Raw genomic sequence first — 26,587 nt, 5'->3', positions numbered from 1 at the left:
TAAAAAAAAACTATTTTGAAACTCTGTAGGCCAGAAGAACACTTGACAGCATTCAGGGAAGAGTGGGAGGAAGAGGCTGATGGGCCACAGTAAAGGACAGTAAATTGTTCTCTCTGTGCAGTGGATACTGGTGCCAATCCCCCACTCTCAGCTGGCTACTTTGGGGTCCAGTTCCTGGCTATCTCACCAGGGATTTAAAGGGATTTAAAGTCCCCCTTCCCCAAGAACAGGGGTTGACACAGCTATTCACTGACCATGGCTTTTGATTAGAGAATTTGTATTGCTGGTGGCCCAGCTCTGAGGGCAGCTACTGTTTCAACCTGCCTGAACAAAGAGCTACAGCCATTGTTTCAATTCCAACCCAGACAAAGGTGGCTGCAGCCACTGTTACAATCCTCCCAGACAGGGGCACAGGCAATGGAAATTTAAAGATACAGCACTTCCTCATGGCTGCTAAGTACAGAACTACCCTATGACCTGGCATTCCTACTAGTAGATATATTCTGTAAAAAATTGATATCAGGGACTCAAATAGATATTTTCACACCAATATTCATTGCAATATTATACATAATTGCCAAAATATGGAAGCAATCCAAATGTCCAGCAACTGATGAATGGATAAATAAAATGTGGTATATATATATATATATAATGGAATGTTACTCCTAATATCCAATTATAAGAAGGTATGAAATTCTGATATATGCATTAACATGAATGAATCTTGATGACATCACGTTGAGTGATATAAGCCAGACACATAAGGACAAATATTACATGTCCTCACTGATTTGAAACAGTTAGAATAAGCAGACGCATAGAGTCGGAATATGGAATATAGGTTACCAGGAGATGGGGTGGTGATAGGAAAAAGAAAGTTAATTCTTAAAATACAGGGTTCCTATTTAGCATGATGGAAATGTTTAGGTAATGGATAGCAGTGATGGTAGCACAACTATGTGAACACAATTAACAGCACTTTAATATGTATCTGAATGTGATCAAAAAGGGAAATGTTAGATTGTATATGTGGTAACAGAATAAAAAGTTTAAGAAAAGTCTATGGAAGTACACTACACAAACAGTGAACTTTAAGTTAAACCAGAGTTTCATTAATAGTGTAATTATGAAAATGTGCTATTATCAATTGAGACAAATGCTCCACACCAATGTAAGATAAGGGTGGTGGGGTGGTATATGGTAATTCTGTATTGTATGCATGACAGTTTTGTAAACCCAAATTCTCTAATAAACTTGTCTAATAAAGAAAAAAATTGAAAAATAATAAAAATAAATTTAAACAGATTAACTTGATCAAGAACAAAAAGACAAACAACCCAATTTCCAAATGGGCAAAAGAGTGGAATAAACATTTCTCCAAAGAAGAAATACGAATGGCCATAAAGTACATGGAAAGACACTCACCATCATTAACCATTAAGGAAATGCAAATGGAAACCCCAATGTGATACCGATCCACATCCATTAGAATGGGTACTCTTTAAAAAAATAGAAAATTACAAGAGCTAGAGAAGATGTGGAGAAGTAGGAACACTCGTTCATTGTTCGTGGGGATGTTAAATAGTGCAGCCAATGTGGAAAACAGTTTGGCATTTCTTCACAAAAGGTAAGCATAAAATTACCATATGACCTAGTAGTCCAACTTCTAGATACGCACCTCAGATAATTAAAAGAATGGAATCAAATAGATATTTGCACACTGACGTTTATTACACCATTATCCATAATTGCCAAAGAGATGGACAAAATGTGGTATATACAGACGATACAATACTATTCAGTTGTAAAAAGGGCTGAAGTTCTTACACATGCAACAACATGGATGATTGCAGAAGACATCCTGCTGTGTGAAATAAGCCAGATACAAAAGGACAAATATTATTTGATTGCAATGATTTGAAACAACTAGAATAAACAAATTCATAGAGTCAGAAACTAGAATATATTTTACCAGGGGCTGGGTTCGGGGTAGGACATGAGGAATCAATGCTTAATCGATACAGGGTTTCTGCTTGGGGTGATAGAAAAGTTTTGGTAATGGATGGTGGTAATGGTAGAATGTAAGTAACACCACCAAATTATATATTTGAATGTGGTTAAAAGGAGAAATTTTAGGTTGGATATATATTATTAGAACAAAAACAAACAAACAAACATAGAACTGAACACCACAAACAGTGAACTGTATTGTAACCTATGGAGTGTAGTTAATAGTATAATTATAATAATATCATGCCATCAATTGTAACAAAGGTATCACACTAATGTACACTGTTAATAGGGAAAACTGTGTGAAGGTGGTTATACGGGAACTCTGTATTTTCTTCATGATTTTTCTGTCAGAGATTTCTTCAGAAGGATGTGCAGATTACTAACCATAAAAGGAAAATTGCTTACATCAAAATTCAAAATTATTGGTCCTCAAAAGACATTGTCAAAAATTGAAAAGAAGACTACAGATTGTGAGAAAATATTTGCAATACACATATCTGACAAAGAACTTGTACCCAGAATATAAAAGTACTACATAAATAGATCAGCAATCTAATTAAAAATGGGTAAAAGTTTGAACATACACCTCACAAAAGAGGGCCATATGAATGGCTCTTTGTGCTTAAAATCATTAGTCACCTGAGAATGTAAATAAAATCACAGTGAGATAGTTTATACTCAATAGAATGGCTAAAATTTAAAAGATGGATAATGTCAGATGTTGACAAGAATGTGAAACTAACAACTGTGATACACTGCTGTTAGGAATTTAAAATGATACAACCACTTCAGAAAACTCTCTGGCAGTTTCTTTTTATGTTACACAATAACTCCATTCTATACTTTGGTAATTAATTCTAACCCTAGGGAAATGTCAGCATAAATCCACAAAAAGAGTTGTATAAGAATATTCATAGCGGTTCTATTTATAATAAACACAAACTGGAAACAACACAAATATTGATCAAGTGAGAATGTGTTAAAAAAAAAAAAAGAACACACCACAAAAAACTTGGTGTATATTCATTGTACCATGGAATATTACTCAGCAATGAAAAAGAATGAACTACTGATACATGCAAAAAACAGGTGAATCTCAAAAATGTTATGTTAGCAAAAATCAAACTCAAAGGGTATGTTTTGCATTTCCCTGTTTGTATGTCATTCAAGAACAGGCAAAACTAATCTATGATGATAAAAATCAGAACAGTGTTTTATTATAGGGTGGAGAGTGAGTGGAAGGGTTCCAGGGAAATTTTCTGTGATGATGGAAGTATTCTATATCTTGATTGTGATAGTTTTATGTAGCTATATTCATTTGTCAAAACTCATTTAATTATGCATTTATTTGTGCATTTCACTGTGTATAAATTCTACTTCACATAAAAAAGTAACATATTTCATATTTTCTTAGAATTCAATAGAGATAAATAGTCATGGACAAGATAAGGGACATATCTAAAGTAAAAACATATTTCTTCTGGAATGAAAAGAATAATATAAATACCCTCTTCAGCAAATAGGGAGAGAAGGGCTCATAGAGCAGGTAACATTGTGTTGGGTCTGGAAGGATGTGTAGGATTTGTCAGATGAATGGTGGGAGGCTATTCTATACAGAGAGAATTCAGTGTGCAAAGACACATAGTGTGTTGAACTAAAGATGGAAAGAAGGAGTTGGAGGCCAGATTGTGCTGGGCCTTTTGTACTAAGCTGCGGCTTTGGATTTCTATGGTACAAACTGGTAAATGTTTTTTAAGCAATGAAATGATGGGATCAGTTTATATTTTAGTAGCATGGAGAATCGTCTGGAGCAGGGAAGAATTGATGCCAGTGTCCTGAGTCCTTGGCACTTTTGAATGAAACTGCCCTGACTGTCCATAGCCCTTACATGGGTATGCATGTTTGTTTTCCATGGAGAGATGATTGCGACTGTCCAATGAATCATCCTGGATGTTTTTTCCGGGTTGCATAGCAATGAGCTACCTACAACTAGTGTTTCTCCATAGTGGTAGCACCTGGACATACCCTCACTTCCCACATGATATCTACATGCTATCAGCATGGAAATGCAACTCCCCAAAGCAGCTGGTGCCCAAGCACAGACTGTCTCCCACGTACAATGTTACTCTCATGCTTGTCCTATAAAAAGGAGGAGCAATGTGGGGATAGGGTCCCTCTTCAGGAGCACAAAAATGGCATATCAGCTAGCTCAACTGTAGTACATGATGGCAAGATCTTGCTAGTGTTTTTCAAAAGCCTCTTTGCTCAGCAGAACTTCCAAACTTCCCACAGCTAATTGGATTGTGGGTGACCACCTAACCCCAAAAGCCATCAAGTCATAGTTTTTCTATTCACTTACCGCTAAGTTGCATCAGTTAGATTCTTTCTTTGGGGCATTTGAACTTGGGAATGGGAAAAAGGCACAGTTATTTAGATACACTAGCAGTTGCTGGAAGAGTATCACAAACTGGTGTAAGGGCTGTGGCAAGCCCAAGCCAGGTGTAAAAGAAACTGAGGAGGAGCCAGAAAGAGGAGGGCAGAGACTAGGTGAAAAGGAAAATAAGGAGCAGACTGTTCCCAGACCTGTCTCAGTTTGCAGAGGTAGGGTGTGAAGGGGAGGGGGAGGGTTAAGTTAAGTTCCAGGAGCATTAATTCTATCATTCTTCCACTATTCCATTCTCTTGGATTTTTTCTGTTTTTGAATTACGTGAGCTGATTTCTCTCCCTTGTTCTTTATAAGCCTTTTGACTGCTATAGTAGTTATTGTTTTGGGCTTTGTGAAAAGGTTTTCCCTACCCTTACCCTTTAGTGAGACTCAGACTCTTGGCTGTGGGGAAGGAAGATTCTGTCCACCAGGCTTTTGGAAATACAGGACTGAAATTAGTGTGAGAGGTTGGGTTGGGAAGAGGGATTTTATAGTTATTACCATATAGATAGAAACAAGCAAACAATATGTATAGGGCACTTTGAACATTATAAGACCTTGTGTGGGCACATTATGTATTTTAATGCCAATTAATTCTTACTATCACACATCTAGAGATTCTGACCTCTATGGACAGTTAACGTTTAAAGAAATTCCGTGGCTTGGCCAATGTCACACAGCTGGTAGGTGTCAGAGCTGGGATTCCATCCCAGGATAGTGGTGGTTCTACAAAACCTTGCTCGTCTACCACCCTGGACTAGCCTCCCAGTTCATGGGAATGCACGAGATCTATGTCCTATAAAGATATTGATGTAAGAAGGCCAAGCTTTAGAACTTGGGGGCACTACAATGCTTAAGAAGAGAAGGAGCTGGTGATCAAAAAGAAAAAAAAGTGGGTTGTGGGGGAGAGGGGCGAATCAGAGGAGTGGAAAGAAGACCCAACTATCATGGTGCTGTAGAAGGCAGAAGCCGTGAACTTGTGAAAAAGCAAACGGATGACCATCAATCACATGGTTCACACCATTACGAAGATAAAGATTGAATTGAATCCGGAAATTAGAAGCTCAAGAGTGACGTCGGTGAAAAACCCTTTCTGCTAGTGCTGAAAGCAGAAGCCAAGTTTTACAGGGTAGACAGGTTCATAGGACTTGAAAGAGTGTGGTAGACTACTAAGCAGACACTGTAAACGGAAGGGAAGGAGCAAATGGTGAGGGTTTGAAAGGGTGATTTATGAGGAGGAGCTGGGAAAGTGTAGACGGGCGGGATAAGTTTTGAACAGCAAAGTTGACCCTCAGAAATAGGAGCTGAGGAAGGAAGGAGCCTGTGCGTGTATCGAGGGCGAGAAATGGAAGCAATTCACCTATTCGAGAAGAGACGGTGAAATCTGTAAGGTAAAAACAAGATCAGCTATAACATGTTGGATAAAGAACAATTAACTCTGTGAAGATTTAGAAATTCCGTTAAATGCATTACAAGCCAAATTGTTGTCCCCATTTTACAGATGGCAAACCCCTGGTTAAGTGACTTGCTCAAAGGCAAACTGTAGAGACCTACTCGAGACGCCGGCAGTTCTCACCCGCTGCTGGCCAGTGTGTGTTGTTGAGGCCAACAGCGTGAGCCACGGGACAGCCCTTGGGGCGCGCGGCCACCGCGTGGGTGGACTGGCAGCCCAGCAGAGGACGCGGGACTACACTTCCCAGTGTGCCAGGCGGGGCGGGGTGCGGACAGGGAGGGCGCAGGCTCCTTCCCAGAAGCAAAAGCGGAAACAAAAGAGTCTCGCCGGCGTCCCCGCCTGCACACTCGCGCTCCGGCGCACTCGGCACTGCCACCGGCGCCCGGAGCAAGTCAGCGAACGGCGAGCCGGGAACCCACCGGGCTGAACCAGCCGAGCAGGCAGCGAGCCAAGCCCGCGACGACCACACGCCACCGAGCCCCGCAGCCGCCGCCCGCCGGCCGGTGTCCCTGCCGCCCTCCCTGATCCATGGCGCTGAAGCGGATTCAGAAAGTGAGTGCCCGGGCTGGGCCTGGGGCGGCGGGGCGGGCATCGGTCCCCTGTCCGCGTCGACCCGGCCGAGGGTCCCGAGAGACGCGCCGGGAAGGCACGGGTTGCGAGGGTGGGCGGGGACCGGGGGACGCCGGCTGAGGTGGCCGGCACCGGACAGGTGAGGTGGAAGCAGGGTCAGGACTGGTGGCCGGAGGTGGCCGGAGGTGCCCGGAGGTAGGGAGCCCGCTGCGCTCTCGCTCCGGAGCTGACCTGGAACCCCTGAGTGGAGATCCTTCTCGGTCTCCATACCTTCCCGAAGGGTGCCTCAAGATCACGGCTAGGTTTTGCCCTACACCGGGCTAGTTTTGACTCCTGTCATGCTGTGTGTTTTGCACGCCGCTTCTTAAGCCCGTTCTGTTTTCATGTTTTTCCATCTCCGGGCTCCCGGAGAGGGCAGGGAAGGTGTGATGGGCCTACAGTCTTTCTCTTCTTAGCTGTTGGGTTTATTCTTTCCTCTGCGGTTGGCTCTTGCTCAGTTGCCCGAATGAGCTGGAAAAGCCCATTTGGGGGACGAGAACCAGTCTCTTCCTTCTGTCCCTTCTATTTTGGTGCTTCTGCTGCTGCCACTTCAGGTCACATAGCTGTAGTGAAAACATAGTTGCTGATACACAACAAGATGACCTCCTGGCTGCGATTCATGGTGTCTCAAGCCAAACAGGTTTTTTTAAACCCCCATGATAAACTTATGTGTAAAGTTGGAGACACAACAAGCTGCCACAAATTAAATTGCTTGATGCTTTGACACATGGGTATAGAATGAGGAAGAAAGTTATATGTTCATTCAACAAATATTTATCCATCCTAACTCTGCAAGAAATTGTCTTTTCTTGTGTAATATTTACTGCCCCTGTTTCAAGTGTGGACATCTTTCTAAATCGGGATTTTGGTGTTTTCTTTCCCTTTACTTTTATTTCTTGATGGATTATTGGTCTGTTCACTGACTCAAGTTTTAGGTTTTACCGTTATAGTCCCTGCTGGAAATATTGGGAATTTATTTTTCATATGGGGAATGCGTTCAGCAAATTAAATTAACGGTGGACCCTGTGTTTTGTAAGTGATTTCAGAAGAAATTGCTGCCTACTCAAATTGTTTATCAACTTTTTCAACCATGAATCAATAGAGCAGTAGTACATGTTAGAGTGGTGATAGAGATGTATACATAGTATTCTGAATCACCATTGGTGACAGCTCTTGGTACAGAGTGTAGCAGCTTTTTAGACCCAGCATTTTTTTTTTTTAATTCAAAATCCTTAATCTGTGGATTGCTATTATTTGTTGTGCCATTTAAGGGTCATCTCACTATAAAAATATAACTTACTACCAGAATTTATTAATATCTTTTCTAATTTGAAGATGATATAATTACTCTTTTTTATACAGATATTTCTAAGTTTGATGCTTCCAGTCTGCATTTTTGCCATACCTTGCATACTTATTAATGATGAGATGATGTAATATTGGTTCACATTTGCACCAAAGGCACCACCTGTTTTTCAAGGAAGTTTTCAAATTCTATTTTCTTCTTTCCTAGTTCGGGGAATTTCTCACATTACTTTGCATGTACAATAGCTTTTTCAATACATGGAATTTGTCTACAGTAAGTGCACACACAGTCAGAGAAGTATGTATGCTATTTGTAAACTACACTGGGCAATTTGTTAGTCACCATGCTGAGCTAATGTGTTTAGCTTATGTTTGTATTTAATTTGGCATTTGCCCACAACTTATTTGTAATAGCTATTAGTTATTATTAGTTTATAACAGTTGTCCAGAACAAAAATATCATTTACATACAATTGTAGGAGACTTGTAACAAGTGGATATTTAGAGGAAAACCTGGGGATCATGTAACATCACATCTCCGTGTGTCAGTCTTTGGGTTCCCTTTTCTCTTATCAGCAGGTAGACTCGCACAAATCTTCTGTTCTTTAATCACATGTTCACACCTTTCCCTCAAATTATTTTGGTTGATTCCCCTTCTCTCCCCACTCTTTCCCCCTTTCTGAGCACCTCCTTGATTGGAATGTGATTCAGGGTAAGGTGTGCTGTTTGCCATATGGATGCTTACAAAGCCCTCTTTGATGCCATCAGTATATGAATTCCTGCTTGAATCTTGCATGTTCCAACAAATAAAGTTATGTACTAATTCTGGCCTTTTCTTTTTAAGCCTTTTAAAGAAAACCTGTTGGATAGCTTCCAGGTCATTGGGTTGTAATTTTACTATACCATTAAGTGGCAGACTTAAGAGCTGTGCAGAACCTCAGAGAGCCCTCCAACGTAGTGATTCTCAAGAGGGCGGGGGAGAGGGGGCAGCTTTTAGAGCCTTCTATCAGAATCACCTGTGGGATATTTTCAGCCTGTCACTACTGTTGTGAATGGAGAGATGTTGAAACCCTCAGATGTGCTGGCTTGGAAACCTGGACCGCTAATTTAGTGGGAACCACGAATGGTCTAGTCTAGTCTGCTTATTTTTCAAAGAAAGAACCTGAGGCCTGGGGTGGAAGAATGCTTTGCCCATCTTAAGAAATGATTTGGCAAATTTGAGAATGTTTAAAAGTTCATTATTTTATGTGAAAAGGTTAAAGATGGTTGAATTTAAATATTTGTATATACAAAGCATTTGATTATCATTGTTTAAAATATATTTTTATGGTAGAATGTACTAAATTATTTAATATTCTAGTTTAGAGTGCCAGTTTTGCATTTCAGGTCATAAATTTACACACTCATGCACTATTTTTAGATACAGGGAATGATGTTATCACGGTCACCTAAATCACTAAAGGAAAAAGTTTAAACAAAGTCTGAAGAAGGACACAAAACATGCCTGAAGAAAGAGGGTAGTTTTTTAGCTAAGTATCTGTTCTTTTCTAGAATTAATTTATAAATGTTTATTCTATTAATACTATTTTCAATCCTTGATAAACTTTCTTTGGAAATCTTTTTTTTTAATTATGAATGATACATTACAATACTAATGTTTTGAAAATAGAAAAAAAAAGAAATCCCAATATAGTCATTATCAGCATCATATATTTGATGCTGATTTCTAGATTTTTTCTAGATAAGAAATTTGAGGTAATGATCATCATACTGGCATAATATAATATAATGGGCTTCTTGCTGTTTTTGTCCGTCTCCTGAAAAATGAAATAGGAGTTTTGTTTTGCAAATATAGCAACACAGATAACTGTTTCTCAGTGTTCAGATCTGTTCCCCAAAGAGAACTTTTGTTTTTTTAAATCAATTTAATAAAATGTGTATATAAACAGATTAAAATACAACTTTATAAATATTTTGAGCTTCTGAATCTTTTGATATAGATGATTCCACTTATTTATTTTTTTGGCTTTTAAAAAGGGGAATTTAATAAGTTGCTGGTTTACAGTTCTAAGGCTGAGAAGATGTCCCAATTAAAACAAGTCTATAGAAATATCCAATCAAAGGCATCTAGGGAAAGATCCCTTGGTTCAAGAAGGCTGATGAAGTTCAGGGTTTCTCTCTCAAGTGGAAGGGCACATGGCGAACACAGTCAGAGTTTCTCTCTCATCTGGAAAGGCACATGGTGAACACAGTCAGGTTTCTTCTCTCATTAGAAGATTCCACTTTAAGCATTTTTATTTGACTAGAAAACCTCAGGATACTTAAAAAAAAATTTAAACTTCAAATTGGAGAAGAAGTTCTGGTTTCTATTCTTGGTTCCTTATCCAGACAGTGATGGTGTTGATACCAGCCAGAGTGTTTATAAGGTTATTCTCTGCCAGATACTGTTGTAAGAACTTGACATATATTAATTGATCTAATCCTTAGTAGGCCCAAGAGATAAAAATGATTATCATCTCCAAACTGAAGTACAGAGATAACTGGGTAACTCAGGATCACACATCCAATAAGTGGCAGAGCTAAGATTCGAAACCAGGCAGTTGGCTCCAGATTCCTCATTCTTTTTTTTTTTTTACATGGTCAGGCACCGGGAACCGAACACGGGTCCTCTGGCATGGCAGGCAAGCATTCTTGCCTGCTGAGCCACCGTGGCCTAGATTCCTCATTCTTAACCTCTTTACTACATAGCTTTTCCTTCCACACTGATGCAGCTCTTATAACTAATGTACTTAACTATGTGATGGTGGATATAAATGCTGTACAAAGTAGGATGTTCTATACAAATGTAAAGTGGTATTATGATTAAAACTCTGGCATTTTTAGTCATTTTCATTCACTCATCCCTAAGTGTGTTGCCTATGCATTGTACATCTCTTTTGTAAAGTAGTCTACACTGGTCATTTAACATCGTAAATGAGTAGCACTAAACTTTGTTCATTTTTGTTACATCACTTTAAATTTTTCTCCTCCAAAAGGGCTTAGAAAAATTGATTGCATTCATAAATGTTCCATCAGAAGTATCATTTCATTTCGGAGTTTTCAGTTTTAGAAGACTGTTAGGAATTGATATAGTTGTTATGTCCTGGAGTGGCTTTGAATCCTGTTCAGATTGCACAGATATAGTAGAATGATTTTCAGATTACAAGATTAAATCCAAGATTCCAGGTCTTTCAAGAAAGGGTGTAACTTAAAAAAAAAAAAAAAGAGGCACATAGTATTTAAGCTATTTGATAGATAAATGGTTTGCCTTGAGTTGAGAGGGAGAAGGTGTTCTTTCTCTAGAAAGGATTTCTAGTGGATTTCTCTGCGTTTGTATCTTTATAAGTAAATTCTAGTTCCCTTTTGCCACTGAAACCATGTATGTTTCTTTCTTTATCACAAGAAAGGTTATAAAAGATGAGGTAACCTATTATATTTTTAAAGTTCTGAGGTTTCTTCTCTTTGGTAATAAATAGCATAGAACTATTTTAGGAAGTCAGGCACATGTGAAAGCCAAACCTAGCAGGATGTGGGATTGCCTCCAGTAAAGCAGAGTAGCATCCTTATTTGCTGAAGTTCCCTGAAATACAAGCAGAAAACATAAGGGCTCATTATTTTTATGTAGTGTTTGCTACTAATCAATATGATAAACCTAGTAGTACTTAATCATCAACCTGAGTTAATGGTTGTCTATTAATGTGTTAACTCCCCACCCTCCTTTAAGTGGGTGAAATGGTATTACATTTAATTAAAAGCAGGCATTGTGATACTTGTCCTCCATCTTCCCACACCTGTGAAATGCTGGAATAAAAGATATTAGAGTATATAGTATGTCCCATATTCCCAGGGTTTGTGGATTGCAGGAGTCCTCAACTACCTTAGAACATCTGTCTGAAGGTTCTGTTTCTGGCCTGTCTTGGTCCTGATGGCCTCTGAGCAACTGAGATTTTTCTGCATTTAATTTAGTTCTCTAATGAGTCTATGAACGTTTAGTTACACATGTTAGACAATGATGAGAGGCTACTGTTCCAGGAATTGTGCTCAGTATGAGGAAGAAGCTGTCATCCAGAAACATACAGTCTAGTGCTACCCATCCCATGCCACCATGCTCTGCAACCTCCTGTCGTGCCTCTTTCCAAGATGTTTCTCCCACTCTTCTCTGTTCGTATTACCCTGGTTGTATGGCTCGTTTCCTTCACTGATACAACTGCTTATTGAGATTCCTAGGCTCCTTTCAGACTTAAGAAAAGCCTGTCCAAGGGAGCAAGGTGGAGGGGTTGGTTTCTTCATCTAAAGTTTCCTCAGTAGTAAAAATACTCTGATTGTTCTCACTCTCTTATGGCTACACTTATGCGAGCGGTTGGATTGCTCCAAAGAACACCAAGCTGACCTCTTGACTTGAGCTTAGTGTTCTCTTCAAAGCCAGTATAACTCAGGCTTCCCCCAAATTTTCGTATGTTGTGTTTTCATTTTCATTTAGCCAAAAATGGTTTCTAATTTCCCATTTGATTTCTTCTTTGACTTGTGGATTATTTAGAAATTTTATATTTTCCAAATATTTGCGATTTATCTTTCTGATATTGATTTCTAAATTAATTCCATTGTAGAGAAAGAGCATTTATCGTATTATTTGACTCACTTTACATTTTTGAGACTTGCTTTAAGGCCCAGAAAAAGTCTGTAATTTTTGTTCTTGTGTAGTATTAAAACCCTTCAGGTGTTCAACACAGTTTTCGAGAGAACAATGTTTGATAACTTCTAATTAGTGTTTATTGAGCCTGGGTTATTTCTATGGAATAAATGCTAAACTAAGGATTCCCTTTGACCAATGTCTTTGTGATCTTTTAAGAGTTTCCAGAACAGGGTTGACAAAATCTGGTTAGTGGATCACAACCAGAACTTTTTAAATTGGAATGGAAAAGAAAATACTAGTGCTTTGCATGTAAAAGGGTGTTGTTTCATGTTTTAGTTATTTATGTGTGTCCCTGCACATGCGCACATGCATACATGTATTTGTGTGTTCAGTAAGTTATGATATAAAATGTTTTTATTACGAATTGATGAAAGGAAAGTTTGAAAATTGCTATTCCATGGATTAAGAGGAGAGGGGCGGGGAGGTGAGGGAATATATATATACACAAACATACACCCCATCCCCACATACACACACACACACACACACACATACACATATACACACAATGTAAAAGCAATGTAAAATGTTCTAGCCATGGAAACATTTCTATTTGATACAGATTTTCAGTGCTCATTGTTTTCTACAGCAAGTAGTAGCATTTCAATTACTTTGTACAACTACAGTTTTCATGAATAGTATTAGTCAATGTTAAGAGAGATTAATTCATTTATTTATTACAGACACATTCGGTAAGTGTTTTCTGTTTGTCAGTTTCCAGAGATGGGGCTGTAAGAAGTGAGTTTAAGTAACAGATCTTTGATAGGTTTGACAGGCAACCGGTTTTTTGTTTGTTTTGTTTTGTTTTTCCCTTGAAGCACCATCTTTCTTGATTACTATGAAGTAACCTTTGGTAGTATACCGTTTAGAATGTTCTATATAGCTTGTTTCATTATGTATTAAAGTTCTTTCATTTATTTTTGAAAGTTGTATATAATTCCCTATCATGTTTTTCTTGACTCTCAGAGTGTCTTTGAACACAAATGCTCTCATCAAAACTTGTGAAATAGTGTTCATTTCTAACCTTTTATAAGATATCATAAGTCTCCTAGAAAAACGATAGAAAGAACTCATTTTCATTTCTTCACTCTTCACACCTTGGTTTCTCTTGAGCATGGCTAAGAATGTTCAAATGGCTTTAATTCAGTACTGGAGCCACGTTTGTGAATAATATGCTGTAATTAATACAGTGTAGAAATGAGTATTGCATTGTGGTGTGAGGTGTGCTGGAGTGGAATTCAGAGGATCTGGGGCCTTGTCCTAGCTTTGACTTTTCTTGACCTTGGACGAGAAGCTCATTATAGGCTTTATTTTCCTCATCTGGAAACTTGATGGGGTGAACTAGATAATTTCTAAGGTCCTTCAGGTACATAATTTTTTTTAACATTTTTTTATTGTGAAATATAATGTATGTGTATATATATATATATGCATAATTTTTAAGCAAACCTAAATATTACTTGCTGTTTGTTTTTCTTTAGTAAATAACAAACACGATCATATAAATAAACATATATACAAAAAAGCAATCTATTTTAAAGTATATTGTAATAAGTAATTGCAGAAGAGATTTAAGAGTTTGGTATGGGTTACAGTTCCACAATTTTAGGTTTTTCCTTTTAGCTGCTTCAGGACACTGAAGACTGAAAGAAACATCAATATAATCATTTGTTCAATCCCATCTTTTCTGTTATAACTACTCCTCCTTTGGTGCTTCTCCCAATCTTTAGTGGTATTTGGGCTATGCCCATTCTAAGATTTTCATGTTGGAAAGGGGTGTCAATAATATGGAATAGGGAGATGAAACTAGTTGATGTTCTTGGAGAGGCTGACACCTCTGGATTTTAGAACTTCTCTGGTCAAGAACGCATCTGGAAGTTGTAGGTTTCTGGAAAGCTATCCTAGTGCATGAAACTTTTGTAGAATCTCAGCTAAAGTCCTAGGTATTCTTTAAGATTGACCCAGCTAATCAGCAATATTTAGCTGAAGCTAGCTTAAGCCTCCAGAATAGCCTTTCTACTCTATTTGAACTCTCTTAGCCACTGACAACTTATTTTGTTACATTTCTTTTCCTCCTTTTGATCAGGAAGGTGTTGTCGATCCCACAGTGCCAGGGTCAGGCTCATCCCTGGGAGTCATGTCCCATGTTGCCAGAGAGACTTTCGCCCCTGGATGTCATGCCCAAGTAGTGGGAATGGTAAGATTTTACTTGCAGAGTTAGACTTAGAGAGGCCACATCTGAGTAACAAAAGAGGTTTTCTCGAACTAACTCTTAGGCATAACTATAGGTAGGTAGACTTAGCTTCTCCATTATGTATATAAGCTTCACAAGAGCAAGCCTCAAGATCAAGGGCTTGGCCTCTTGACTTGGGAGTCCCTAATGTTTGAGACAGTATAAGGGTTTTTTTCCCCTGTGGTCAAGTTTTTTTTAAAAAATTTATTTATTAATTTAAAAAAATTTAACAAACTAAACATTAACATATATAATTAGTAATTCACAATATCATCACTTAGTTGCGTATTCATCGTTTCTTAGAACATTTGCATCAATTCAGAAAAAGAAATAAAAAGACAACAGAAAAAGAAATAAAACAGAAACAGAAAAAAAAAAGATTATTCATACCATACCTTGCTTTCATTGATCACTAGCATTTCAAACTAAATTTATTTTAACATTTGTACCCCCTATTATTTATTTTTATTCCATATGTTCCTCTCATCTGTTGACAAGGTAGATAAAAGGAGCATCAGACACAAGGTTTTCACAATCACGCTGTCACCTTGTGAAAGCTATATCATTATTCAGTCATCCTCAAGAAACATGGCTACTGGAACACAGCTCTACATTTTCAGGCGGTTTCCTCCAGCCTCTCCATTACATCTTGAGTAACAAGGTGATATCTACTTAATGTGTAAGAATAGCCTCCAGGATAACCTCTGGTCTCTGGAATCTCTCAGCCATTGACACTTTGTCTCATTTCACTCTTCCCCCTTTTGGTCGAGAAAGTTTTCTCAATCCCTTGATGCTGAGTCTCAGCTCATTCTAGGGTTTTTCTCAATCCCTAATGCTGAGTCTCGCTCATTCTAGGATTTCTGTCCCACGTTGCCAGAAAGGTCCACACCCCTGGGAGTCATGTCCCACGTAGACAGGGGGAAGGTGGTGAGTTTGCTTGTTGTGTTGACTGGAGAGAGAGGCCACATCTGAGCAACAAAAGAAGCTCTCTTGGGGGTGACTCTTAGAACTAAATTTTAAGTAGGCTTGACCTATCCTTTGTGGGGTTAAGTTTCATATGAACGAACCCCAAGACTGGGGGCTCAGCCTATAGCTTTGGTTGTCTGCACTGCTTGTGAGAATATCAATAATTCAACTTCGGGAGGTTGAATTTTCCCCTGTTCTCACCATTCCCCAAAGGGGACTTTGCAAATATTTCTCCACTCACTGATCAGATCACTCTGGGATTCATCAGGGCATCACTCTGGACAAATAAAATCTAATGTCCTACCCAAGGTTCCATGTACTTATGTTGTTCAGCCAACTATCTACATAAGTTGTATTAGGAGATGTACTAGTCAAAATGTAAATTCTGTACCAAATAAACATTTTTTGCTTTAGTCTCACACATAAGGTGAGATTTTAAAATATTACCATCTATTTTCAGCACCCCGCAGTAATGACATTCCTTTATTCTTCCTCATGCAAAAACATTTTAAAAATTTGTACATTTAGTCACTATTAATATACACTCTAGGCATTCCTAGATTATACCATCTCAATCTTTAACATCTACTTTCTTTCTGATTTCATTTATGCCCCCAGCCCTCCTCCCTCTGTCATTCTCACATGCAGCTTCATTCAGTGTTTTAATATAATTGTATTACAGTTAGGTAGTATTGTGCTGTCCATTTCTGAGTTTTTATATTCAGTCCTGTTGCACAATCTGTATCCCTTCAGCTCCAATTACCCAATATCTTACCCTATTTCTATCTCCTGATGGTCTCTGTTACCAACGAAATATTCCAAGTTTATTCACTAATGTCAGTTCATATCAGTGAGACCATACAGTATTTGTCCTTTTGTTTTTGGCTAGTCTCACTCAGCATAATGTCCTCAAGGTTCATCCATGTTGTTACATACTTCATGAATGTATTCTGTCTTAAAGCTGCATAATATTCCATCGTATGTATATACCACAGTTTGTTTAGCCACTCGTCTGTTGATGGACATTTTGGCTGTTTCCATCTCTTTGTGATTGTAAATAATACTGCTATAAACATTGGTGTACAAATGTCTGTTTGTGTCTTTGCCCTTATGTCCTCTGAGTAGATACCTAGCAATGGCATTGCTGGGTCATATGGCAATTCTATATTCAGCTTTTTGAGAAACTGCCAAATTGCCTTCCACAGTGGTTGTACCATCTGACATTCTATGGTCAAGTTTTAATAGTGCCATATTTTCTTTCCTGCCTCTCAAGGGACTTTGCCGATACTTTTTAATTGTCTGCTTAGCACACTCTGGGATATATTCAGGTATAAACATTAAGTTATATGGAATTACAAGCCCTCGTTCCCATTCTGGGCCCCAGGTGTTTGGGTTGTTTAAATGATCTATCCAGATATGCTGTGTTAGTTTATGTGCTACAGAAAATTTATGTTTTGGACAACATACACCTCTCTTTCTTTGGTCTCATAAAGTAGGTGAAATTCTAAAATACCGACAATGTCATCCTTACCCCCCTGTATTCTGATTTACCTTAGTTTTGATCTGGTTGGTTTCATTCTTATCTCTGATTAAAACCTGATCTTTTACTTGGTTTCTTTAAGAGTGGTTGTATGTAGTGATGCTGACTTTTAGAGCTGCAGAACTCCAACTTTGAGTTTTAAGTGTCACACAGGTAGCCAAAGTTTCAGGTGCATAATTTAAGCAAACCTAAATATTATTCACTGTTTGTTTTTCTTTAGTAAATAGTAAATATGATTATACAAATAAATGTTGAACAGTGGCACTATGCTCTGCAGCTATTTGAAACTCAAGTTAAAATGTTATTTACTTTGACGTCTCAGAATTGAACTAAATGTTGGCATCTTAATTTATAATTTAAGGTTAAGGAGTATCTAAAGATGTATGGACTGATTAAAGAGCAATTATTTGTGATGGAAATAAGGTGTATTTCTATTAGTTACACTAGTAACTTTTCTAATTTCATTTGGCTTCTATCTGTTTCACGGTGTCTTTTGTATTTTAAACATTGTTTTATCCACATATTTAGAGAACTGCTTTACATAAAGTAGATGTTTTAGATTCAAGTGAGTTACATTTATGGAGCACCTTCTGTCTATAAGACACAGAGTAAGTACTACCAGGAGATATATAGAAAAGTAATTCATTACCTAGAGTCCAATCGGAGCTAGCGAGTCAAGCAGTTGTATGATCGCGTCTAGGAGATCAGTAGTGCTTGCAGCATGGCTGACCAAGTGACTGAAGAGTAGATTGCAGAATTCAAGGAAGCTTTTTCATTATTTGACAAGGATAGTGTTGGAACTATAACAACGAGGGAATTGGGAACTGCAGTGAAGTCTCTTGGACAGAATCCCAGAGAAGCAGAGTTACAGGACATGATTAATGAAGTAGATGCTGATGGTAATGGTATAATTGATTTTCTGGAATTTCTGACAATGATGGTAAGGAAAATGAAAGACACAGAGGTGAAGAAGAAATTAGAGAAGCATTCTGTGTGTTTGATAAAGATGGTTCTGGCTATATTAGTGCAGCAGAGCTTTGCTATGTTATGACAAACCTTGTAGAGAAGTTAATAGATGAAGAGGTTGATGAAATAATCAAGGAAGCAGATATTGATAGTGATGGTCAGGTAAACCATGAAGAGTTTGTACAAATGATGACAGCAAAGTGAAGATATTGTACAGAATATGTTAGATTTCTTGTACAAAATTATTTATTTGCCTTTTCTTTGTTTGTAGCTTACCTGTAAAAGGTTTCCCCCTACTGTCAAAAGAATATGCATGTATAGTAATTAGGATTTTATTTCTCCATGCTTTTTTCCCTTATCTTACTATCATTGTCCTGAACCTCATTTTAGAAAATTGATCAAGTAACCTGTTGCATGTAGCTTACTCTGGATGTACCTAAGCCCTTCTGCACATCTAAACTTAGATGGAGGTGGCCAAATGAGAGAACATCTGGGTTATACCATTTTTTCTAAGTAGTTTTCTTTAGGAACTATTAGCATATTGTTGCTGAAGTGTGGAGTTGTAACTCTGCAGAGACTATGGATAGTCAACAATAGGTACTTAAAGTTGCGCTATTGCAAAACAGGTGTATTATCCAGGTACTCATACATTATTTTTTGTACTGCTGGTCCTGTACCAGATACACTTTCTTTTATTGTTACTTGCTTTTTTTTTTTTTAAATATTTTTATTGTCAGTGCTTAACAAGCGAATATACATACATTCTACACATGGTGTACAGTCAGTGGGTCACAGTATCATCACATAGTTGTGTATTCATCACCGTGATCATTTTTTTGAACATTCGCATCTCTCCAGCAAAAGAAATTAAAGAGAAAAAAATTTGTACATACCATACTGCTTACCAATCCCTCTTGTTGACTGCTAGTATTTCAGTCTACTCAATTTACTTTTACTTTTGTTCCCCCATTATTTATTTTTTATCCATATTTTTTACTCATCTTTCCATACCTAGACAAAAGGAGTTTCAGACACATGGTTTTCACAATCACACAGTCACACTGTAAAAACTATAACATTATACAGTCATTTTCATGTTACTTGCTTTTGAAACTTTGTTTAGCCACTTCAAGAATATCTGCTTATGGCACAGTTTGCCTCAAATCTATTCCAAGTTGTATAGTTTTCCAATAAAAAAATTACAATTCACACTCCCCCCCCCAAAAAAGTGCTTCCTTATCTAAGGAATTTAAAAAGTAAAAGTTCTTTATCTAAGAAATTCAAAATTATTGAGGTTAAGAAAAGTACCAAAATGACTAAATATATCATGCAAAAAATTCAAAATGTTTGAGCAGGAAGGAAGTCATGGGAGGGAGAGACCAAATTTTTTTGTGTGGTGGGGAAGGTAGAAATCAGGAAAAATTCTGTGGAGAAGATGACATTGGATATAGGTTTGAAAGAATGGGCAGAATTTTGAAAGACTCAAGGAGGCCAAGTTGGTTGAGGAAGCTTTATCTTTGGGTCTAAGATGTGTTTCCTGTTGATAGCATATAGAAGGATCCTGTTTTTTTTTTTTTTTTTTTTTTTTTAAAGGAAAGACAGAGAGAAGGAAGGAAGGATAGAAGGAAGGAAGGAAGGAAGAAAGGGAAACATCTTTAAACATTTTCTTGTTTTTATTGTATTCTGTTTCTCCGTTTTTGTTACATGGGCTGGGGCCGGGAATCGAACCGAGGTCCTCCGGCATAGCAGGCAAGCACTTTGCCCGCTGAGCCACCGCGGCCCGCCCTAGAAGGATCCTGTTTTTTAATCCATTCTGCCAATCTATGTCTTTTGATTGGGGAATTCAGTCCATTAACATTTAGTGTTATTACTGTTTGGATAATATTTTCCTCTAACATTTTGCCTTTTGTATTATATCTATCATATCTGATTTTCCTTCTTTCTACACTCTTCTCCATACCTCTCTCTTCTGTCTTTTTGTATCTGACTCTAGTGCTCCCTTTAGTATTTCTTGCAGAGCTGGTCTCTTGGTCACAAATTCTCTCAGTGACTTTTTGTCTGAGAATGTTTTAATTTCTCCCTCATTTTTGAAGGATAATTTTGCTGGATATAGGAGTCTTGGTTGGCAGTTTTTCTCTTTTAGTAATTTAAATATATCATCCCACTGTCTTCTAGCTTCCATGGTTTCTGCTCAGAAATCTACACATAGTCTTATTGGGTTTCCCTTGTATGTGATGGATTGTTTTTCTCTTGCTGCTTTCAAGATCCTCTCTTTCTCTTTGACCTCTGACATTCTAACTAGTAAGTGTCTTGGAGAACGCCTATTTGGGTCTAATCTCTTTGGGGTGCACTGCACTTCTTGGATCTGTAATTTTAGGTCTTTCATAAGAGTTGGGAAATTTTCAGTGATAATTTCTTCCATTAGTTTTTCTCCTCCTTTTCCCTTCTCTTCTCCTTCTGGGACACCCACAACACGTATATTTGTGCGGTTCATATTGTCCTTGAGTTCCCTGATACCCTGTTCAAATTTTTCCATTCTTTTCCCGATAGTTTCGGTTTCTTTTTGGACTTCAGATGTTCCATCCTCCAAATCACTAATTCTATCTTCTGTCTCTTTAAATCTATCATTGTAGGTATCCATTGTTTTTTCCATCTTTTCTACTTTATCCTTCACTTCCATAAGTTCTGTGATTTGTTTTTTCAGTTTTTCTATTTCTTCTTTTTGTTCAGCCCATGTCTTCTTCATGTCCTCCCTCAATTTATCGATTTCATTTTTGAAGAGGTTTTCCATTTCTGTTCGTATATTCAGCATTAGTTGTCTCAGCTCTTGTATCTCATTTGAACCATTGGTTTGTTCCTTTGACTGGGCCATATTCTCAATCTTCTGAGCGTGGACCGTTATCTTCTGCTGGCGTCTGGGCATTTAGTCAGATTTCCCTGGGTGTCGGACCCAACAAGGTTGTAAGATTTTTCTGTGAAATCCCTGGGTTCTGTTTTTCTTATCCTGCCCAGTAGGTGGTGCTCGTGGCACACGTTTGTCTCACGTGTTTGGAAGGGATCCCCCCGGTCACTGTTCTCCGCGGCCTGGGGATTTCCGATCCAATTCTCTCAGTTGGTCCGGGGGGCCGCGCGTGGTGGGGGGCGTCAGCCGCCGCGGCTTGAGGGGACCCTGTGGCTCCTTTATTAATTCCCCTATTGGTGTTTGGTTGGATCCAGTCCCTGCCACTGTCGGAAATTCCCTCCTCTCCCTGGAGGGGTGTCGGTCGCCGGCCGCAGCAGCCCGGGGAACTCGCCACCGGACCAGGAAGCCACCCGCGGGGGAGGGGCGTTGGTCACCGGCCGCCGCGTCTTGGGGAATTCGCCACCGGACCAGGAAGCCGCCCGCGGGGGAGGGGCGTCGGTCGCCGGCTGCCGCGGCCTGGGGAATTCGCCACTGGACCAGGAAGCCGCCCGCGGGGGAGGGGCATCGGTCGCCGGCCGCCGCGGCCTGGGGAATTCACCACCGGACCAGGAAGCCGCCCGCGGGGGAGGGGCGCCAGTTGCCGGCCACCGTGGCTTGGGTAGCCCTCTGATCTGAGACTCGTAGCCGGTCCAGGAAGCCGCCTGCAAAAGAGGGGCGCTGGCCGCCGCGGCTTGGGAAACTTGCCTCTCCGAGACTCTCAGCCGGCCCGGGAAGGAGGGAGGGAGGTGCTCCGGCCGCTAGCTGCCACAGCTCGGGGAATTGCGCGCCGCTCGGGGATCTCACTGCAGCAGAGTCTCACAGTCAGTCTAGCCAGCCCAGACTGGGGTACGCTGTGTGTCCATTCCCTGCCGTGGCCCCGGGAGCTGTTCTGGACTGTTTCCGTTCACCTAGTAGTTGCTCTGGAGTAGGAACTTGGCTGCGGGACTCCGGAGCTCCGTCCTCAAGCCCGCGCCGCCTCTCGGTCTCCCGAGCCAACGTCTCAGACCTGAGGAAGCTTTAAAGGCAAGGGCACAGGGATGGAAAGTGTGTGTATTGCTTGGAAAAGAACTGGTAATCCTGCTTTGGAGAAGCATTCAAGGAATAGTAAACTATAAATTTGTGCTGTAGAGGACTTGAAATGCTTACTTAATTCAGACTCTTGGTGAAACCATTGATGGTTTTTGAGTAAGGAAGTAACATTCTTAGTCATCTGTTAGGAGTGCATCCTTGCCCTGAGAGAACACAAGATTGTTGGCTATTTGTAATTATAAATTTGATGAATGTCATGAAAAGGGAAGCACAGAGTTCTCTGGAAACTGAAAGGGTATGACATGATACTTTAGGATGATTTTGGCAGCATTGTGTAGGTAGGGAAAAAGTAGGACAACGGGTCGATTAAGACATCTTTGCACTTGTTCAGGTGAGATCCAAGGAGGATTTGAGCTAGGGTGATGGCAGAAAAAATTGAAAGGTGTATGTGTGCGTACCACCAGAGTCCTTCTGAGTTGGTCTGACCTGCCTGTGCCTACCCCTACTTGGCCCTTCAAATCAAGCCTCAAAACTCGCTGGTCCAGGTGGTCTCAGATGCCTTCTTCCCAGATTAGTAGTGTCTACCTAGTTTGAACCCTTGGCCTTTTCTCCTGAATTGCCTCCCCTCTGTCCCTTCTCAGACTCTTCTCCTGACCTTTGTGCCTCTGCTGTCCTGTGTGGTGTGTGGCTTGGCCCCCTCCTAGGACCTTTTCATTGGGAGGGACCTTGACAGTAGTAGAATCTGAAAAACTTGATACTGATTAATGTGAGTGAGTGGAGTGGGAAGTGATGTGGAAAAGGAATCATGATGGTTCCAAGATTTAGAGTTTGGGTTACTGGACGGAATAAATGCATTTTGATCCTAAGCTTTAATATAATGTAGATTCAAATGTAGCTTTCATAGGACTGCCCTGGATTTGTCTAAGATATATTTTTATTTACGTAATTCCTGTGATGAAAGTACAGTGTGGAAAGTACTCTGGTAGATGATGTCTCTAATCCTGACCTAACTTTTATTCTCAATTTACTTTTCGTAGTTTGGATTTAGTAAATATTAATCTGATGCAGCAAAGTTAATAGCACCATTGCTTTCGTCACTTCTTTTGTGGGGAATTTGGCTGCATTGTTGCTTTTTTTTCTTCTGATAAACACCTTTTGCCAGAGATACCTGATCCAAAGAGATAGCAAAGCAGTCAGGATCAGTTTGTTGAAGTGAGTTTGGTTCCCATAACTTAATTAATTGGACATCATCAGCATTTCAAAGTCTTCCAGGAAGAAGCCACATGGTTTACAATAAAATGTTACTTAATTCAAAGACTTAAAGAGGTTCGGTGTTGGAGACATTTCTGACAATTGTTTGAAAGTTCTCCATTGAAATAGCATTAGTCAACTGGGTAAGGAGGCCAGAATCTAAACTGAAAGTCTATGAAATGTTTATTTACAAGCAAATACACAGAATCTAAACTGAAAGTCTATGAAATGTTTATTTACAAGCAAACCAAATATAGGTCATATATCCTTTTAGAGAAAACATCAAAAATACAATTCAGTAAGAACACTGTCTTGTCTTAGAAGTTTTAAGCTAAAGATGATTGTGCCACATTAATTAAGTTGCCTGTTAAGCCAGGATTTTTTAAATAATGCTTTGGATTCAATAATTTAGATTTTGGACTGTAATTCAGTCCCTATACATGGGCCTTTTAAATGCCCTTTATATACACCCAATGGAGTATCTATATCTATTACTGAGATTTAAATCCTCTGAATACTAAAGCTAGAAAATAACAAAGCATTTTCCATCTGATCAGCATAATTTTTTTAGGGAATATTTACTGTGCAATACCTTTTCTTTTTTTTTGCATGGGCAAGCACCAGGAATGGAACCAGGGTCTCCGGCATGGCAGGCGAGAACTCTGCCACTGCACCACCATCGCCCGCCCTGCAATATTATTTTGAAGTTGGATAGCAAATAAAGCAGCTTTGAGTTACTAGCTTTCATTCAGATTGAGCTGTTAACCTTCTGGGAGCTGGGAGATTAACTCAGGCCTCTTCTCTTACATTCACTTCTTTGTTTCCTTTTATTTGTTTACTTTCTTTGAATTAAGCTGCCTCAACTACTTTTAAATTTTAAGTCCCCTAGAGGCAGGAACAGTGTCTAAATTGGTTTTATGGCAAACACTCAGCATATTGTGGGGATGTTATAAGCATGCCATCTGTGGCAATTTAAAATTCAGTTTCAGACCTTTCAGTACTTTTCTTTGTGTCTGTTGGTTGTAGAAATCGGAACGAAAATAGAAGTACTTAACTGTGTAAGGTTATATAAATTTATAAGTATTCATTTTTATGGCCTCTTAATGATTTTTTTGTTCCTGTCATGATATTAAGGACAGCTTCACCTTTCGTAATGTATCTTTATTATGAAATCTACCTTTTATAATATATCTTATATTTTTACTTTTTTGAAACTTAGATACCCTTAACAAGTTTCTTGATTTGAATATTACTCACATTGGAATAGAAAATTGCTTCATTGACACAAATTATCTTTGTCTGGGGCATACATTACCAGTTTGATGACGTTTAATGCTTCATCTCTTTTTAGGTATATAAAGGGTCAGTTAGTACTTATTTTGTTTTAAGGGAGAGGAAGGAAATCAGATGAACTATGTATTTCAATTTTAGATTAAAAAGTCACCGGAAAGGAAACCGAAAGGTATTATATATACATTCATATGTATACACACATATAAAATGTGCTTACTGTCATGAGTTCTTTTCATGTGTAGATTTACAACTAGTCTGATTATTTGTTAGCCATCTTTTACTTTATATGAACTTTATATATGTCTGACTACTTTTTTGATGTTATTAAGATGATATTATCTGTTCTCGTCATTCCACTGTAAATCTGGCTATTTCCTCTTTTCTTCATCAAATTGGTCACTTTTGTCCAGAGAAGTGTAAGAAATCTCTGCAGAAAAGAGATTTGCAAAAATGCCCAACTTGTAAGGAAGGAGAAATTCTCATTACATTATTCTTTATGGCAAAATCCATTTTAAAAGTTGTAGTGTCGGGTAGGCCACGGTGGCTCAGCAGGCATAGTTCTAGCCTGCCATGCCGGAGACCCGGGTTCAATTCCCGGTGCCTGTCCATGCAAAAAAAAAAAAAAAAAGTTGTAGTGTAAACTTTTTGTTCAAGGTTAATGTATATACAAGATGGTTATAAGAATACAGCTTGAGGAATTTTCACAAAGGAAACACACTTAGGAAACCAGTGCCCAGCTCAAGAGTTAGAATATTAGTAGGACCCCAGAAGCCCTCTCTTTCTCCTTTCCTGTCTTTACGTCTTCCTCCAAAGTTATTTATTGTTCTGAATGCTATCATCATAGATTACTTTTTCCTGTTTTCGAACTTTAAAGGGAATCATACAGTATGTATCTTTTTGTCTCTAGCTTTTTTTTTTCTCAACGTATTTATGAGATTCATCTATATTTTTACATGGTATTGTAGTTCATTCATTCTCATTGCATGAGTGTGCTACAAATGATTTATTCTACCTGTTGATGAACTTTTGGGTTGTTTCTAATATTACCAATAATGCTGCTATGGTGCGCATATATGTGCAATTCTGTTAAGCATGTACCTAGCAGTAGAATTACTGGATTGTAACACTTTCTTATTTCAACTTTTGTGGTTGCTGTCAGATTTCCTCTTCTAGCAGCTGCAGATTAGAGTTCTAGCTGTTTCCCATCCTTTCCAACGTTTTTGTTCTTTACATTTCAGCCGTTCTGTTGGGTATGTAATGGCCTAGATTGTGGTTTTCATTTGTACTTACCTGATGACAAATGGAGCTGAGCCCCTCCCCATGTATTTTGACTATTGGAATGCCTCTGTAAAGTTGCCTGTTTAAGTCTACCTTTTTTTAATTGATCTGTAGGAATTTTTTTTTTTCTCATTTTTTCATATTCTGGATGTGAATCTTTTGTCAGTTCTATATATTGCAGGTGGCTTACCTTTTCACATGTCTTTTTTCTTTTTTTGCATGGACAGGCACAGGGATTCGAACCTCGGTCTCCAGCATGGCAGGCAAGAAATCTGCCTCTAAGCCATGCCCTTTTTAAACCATTTTTTTTTTCTTATGGGCAGGCACAGGGACTCAAACCTGTGTCTCTGGTGTGGCAGGCGAGAATTTTGCCACTGAGCCACCATTGCACTGCCCTAATGTGTCTTTTGATGAGCAGATGTGTTTCATTTTCATCAAGGTTCACATTTTCCATTTTTCTCTGATGGTTTGTGCTTTTTATGCCCTGCTTAAGAAATCTCTGCCTTCCCCAAGATTATAAAAACATTTTATGTTTTCCTTTAAAGCTTTA

At 38.9% G+C, this 26,587-nt stretch overlaps 1 protein-coding gene and 1 pseudogene across 1 annotated transcript in view; both read left to right on the top strand.

The window, feature by feature from the left end:
* The first annotated feature begins 6,191 nt into the window (after nucleotides 1–6,191).
* The window catches only part of UBE2D1 (ubiquitin conjugating enzyme E2 D1), a 44,633-nt gene continuing 24,237 nt past the window's right edge, over nucleotides 6,192–26,587 (top strand). Inside the window, exon 1 of the mRNA XM_077125281.1 lies at nucleotides 6,192–6,446. Coding sequence (XP_076981396.1) covers nucleotides 6,423–6,446 — 24 coding nt within the window. The 5' untranslated portion in view covers nucleotides 6,192–6,422. The remainder of the gene's footprint in view (nucleotides 6,447–26,587) is intronic.
* On the top strand, nucleotides 16,759–19,809 carry LOC143653104 (calmodulin pseudogene; annotated as a pseudogene).

Source organism: Tamandua tetradactyla, chromosome 13 (genome assembly GCF_023851605.1).
Source record: "Tamandua tetradactyla isolate mTamTet1 chromosome 13, mTamTet1.pri, whole genome shotgun sequence".
Lineage (NCBI taxonomy): Eukaryota > Metazoa > Chordata > Mammalia > Pilosa > Myrmecophagidae > Tamandua > Tamandua tetradactyla.
The sequence above is the reverse complement of the archived record's forward strand: the minus strand, read 5'-3'. Positions and strand labels throughout refer to the sequence as shown.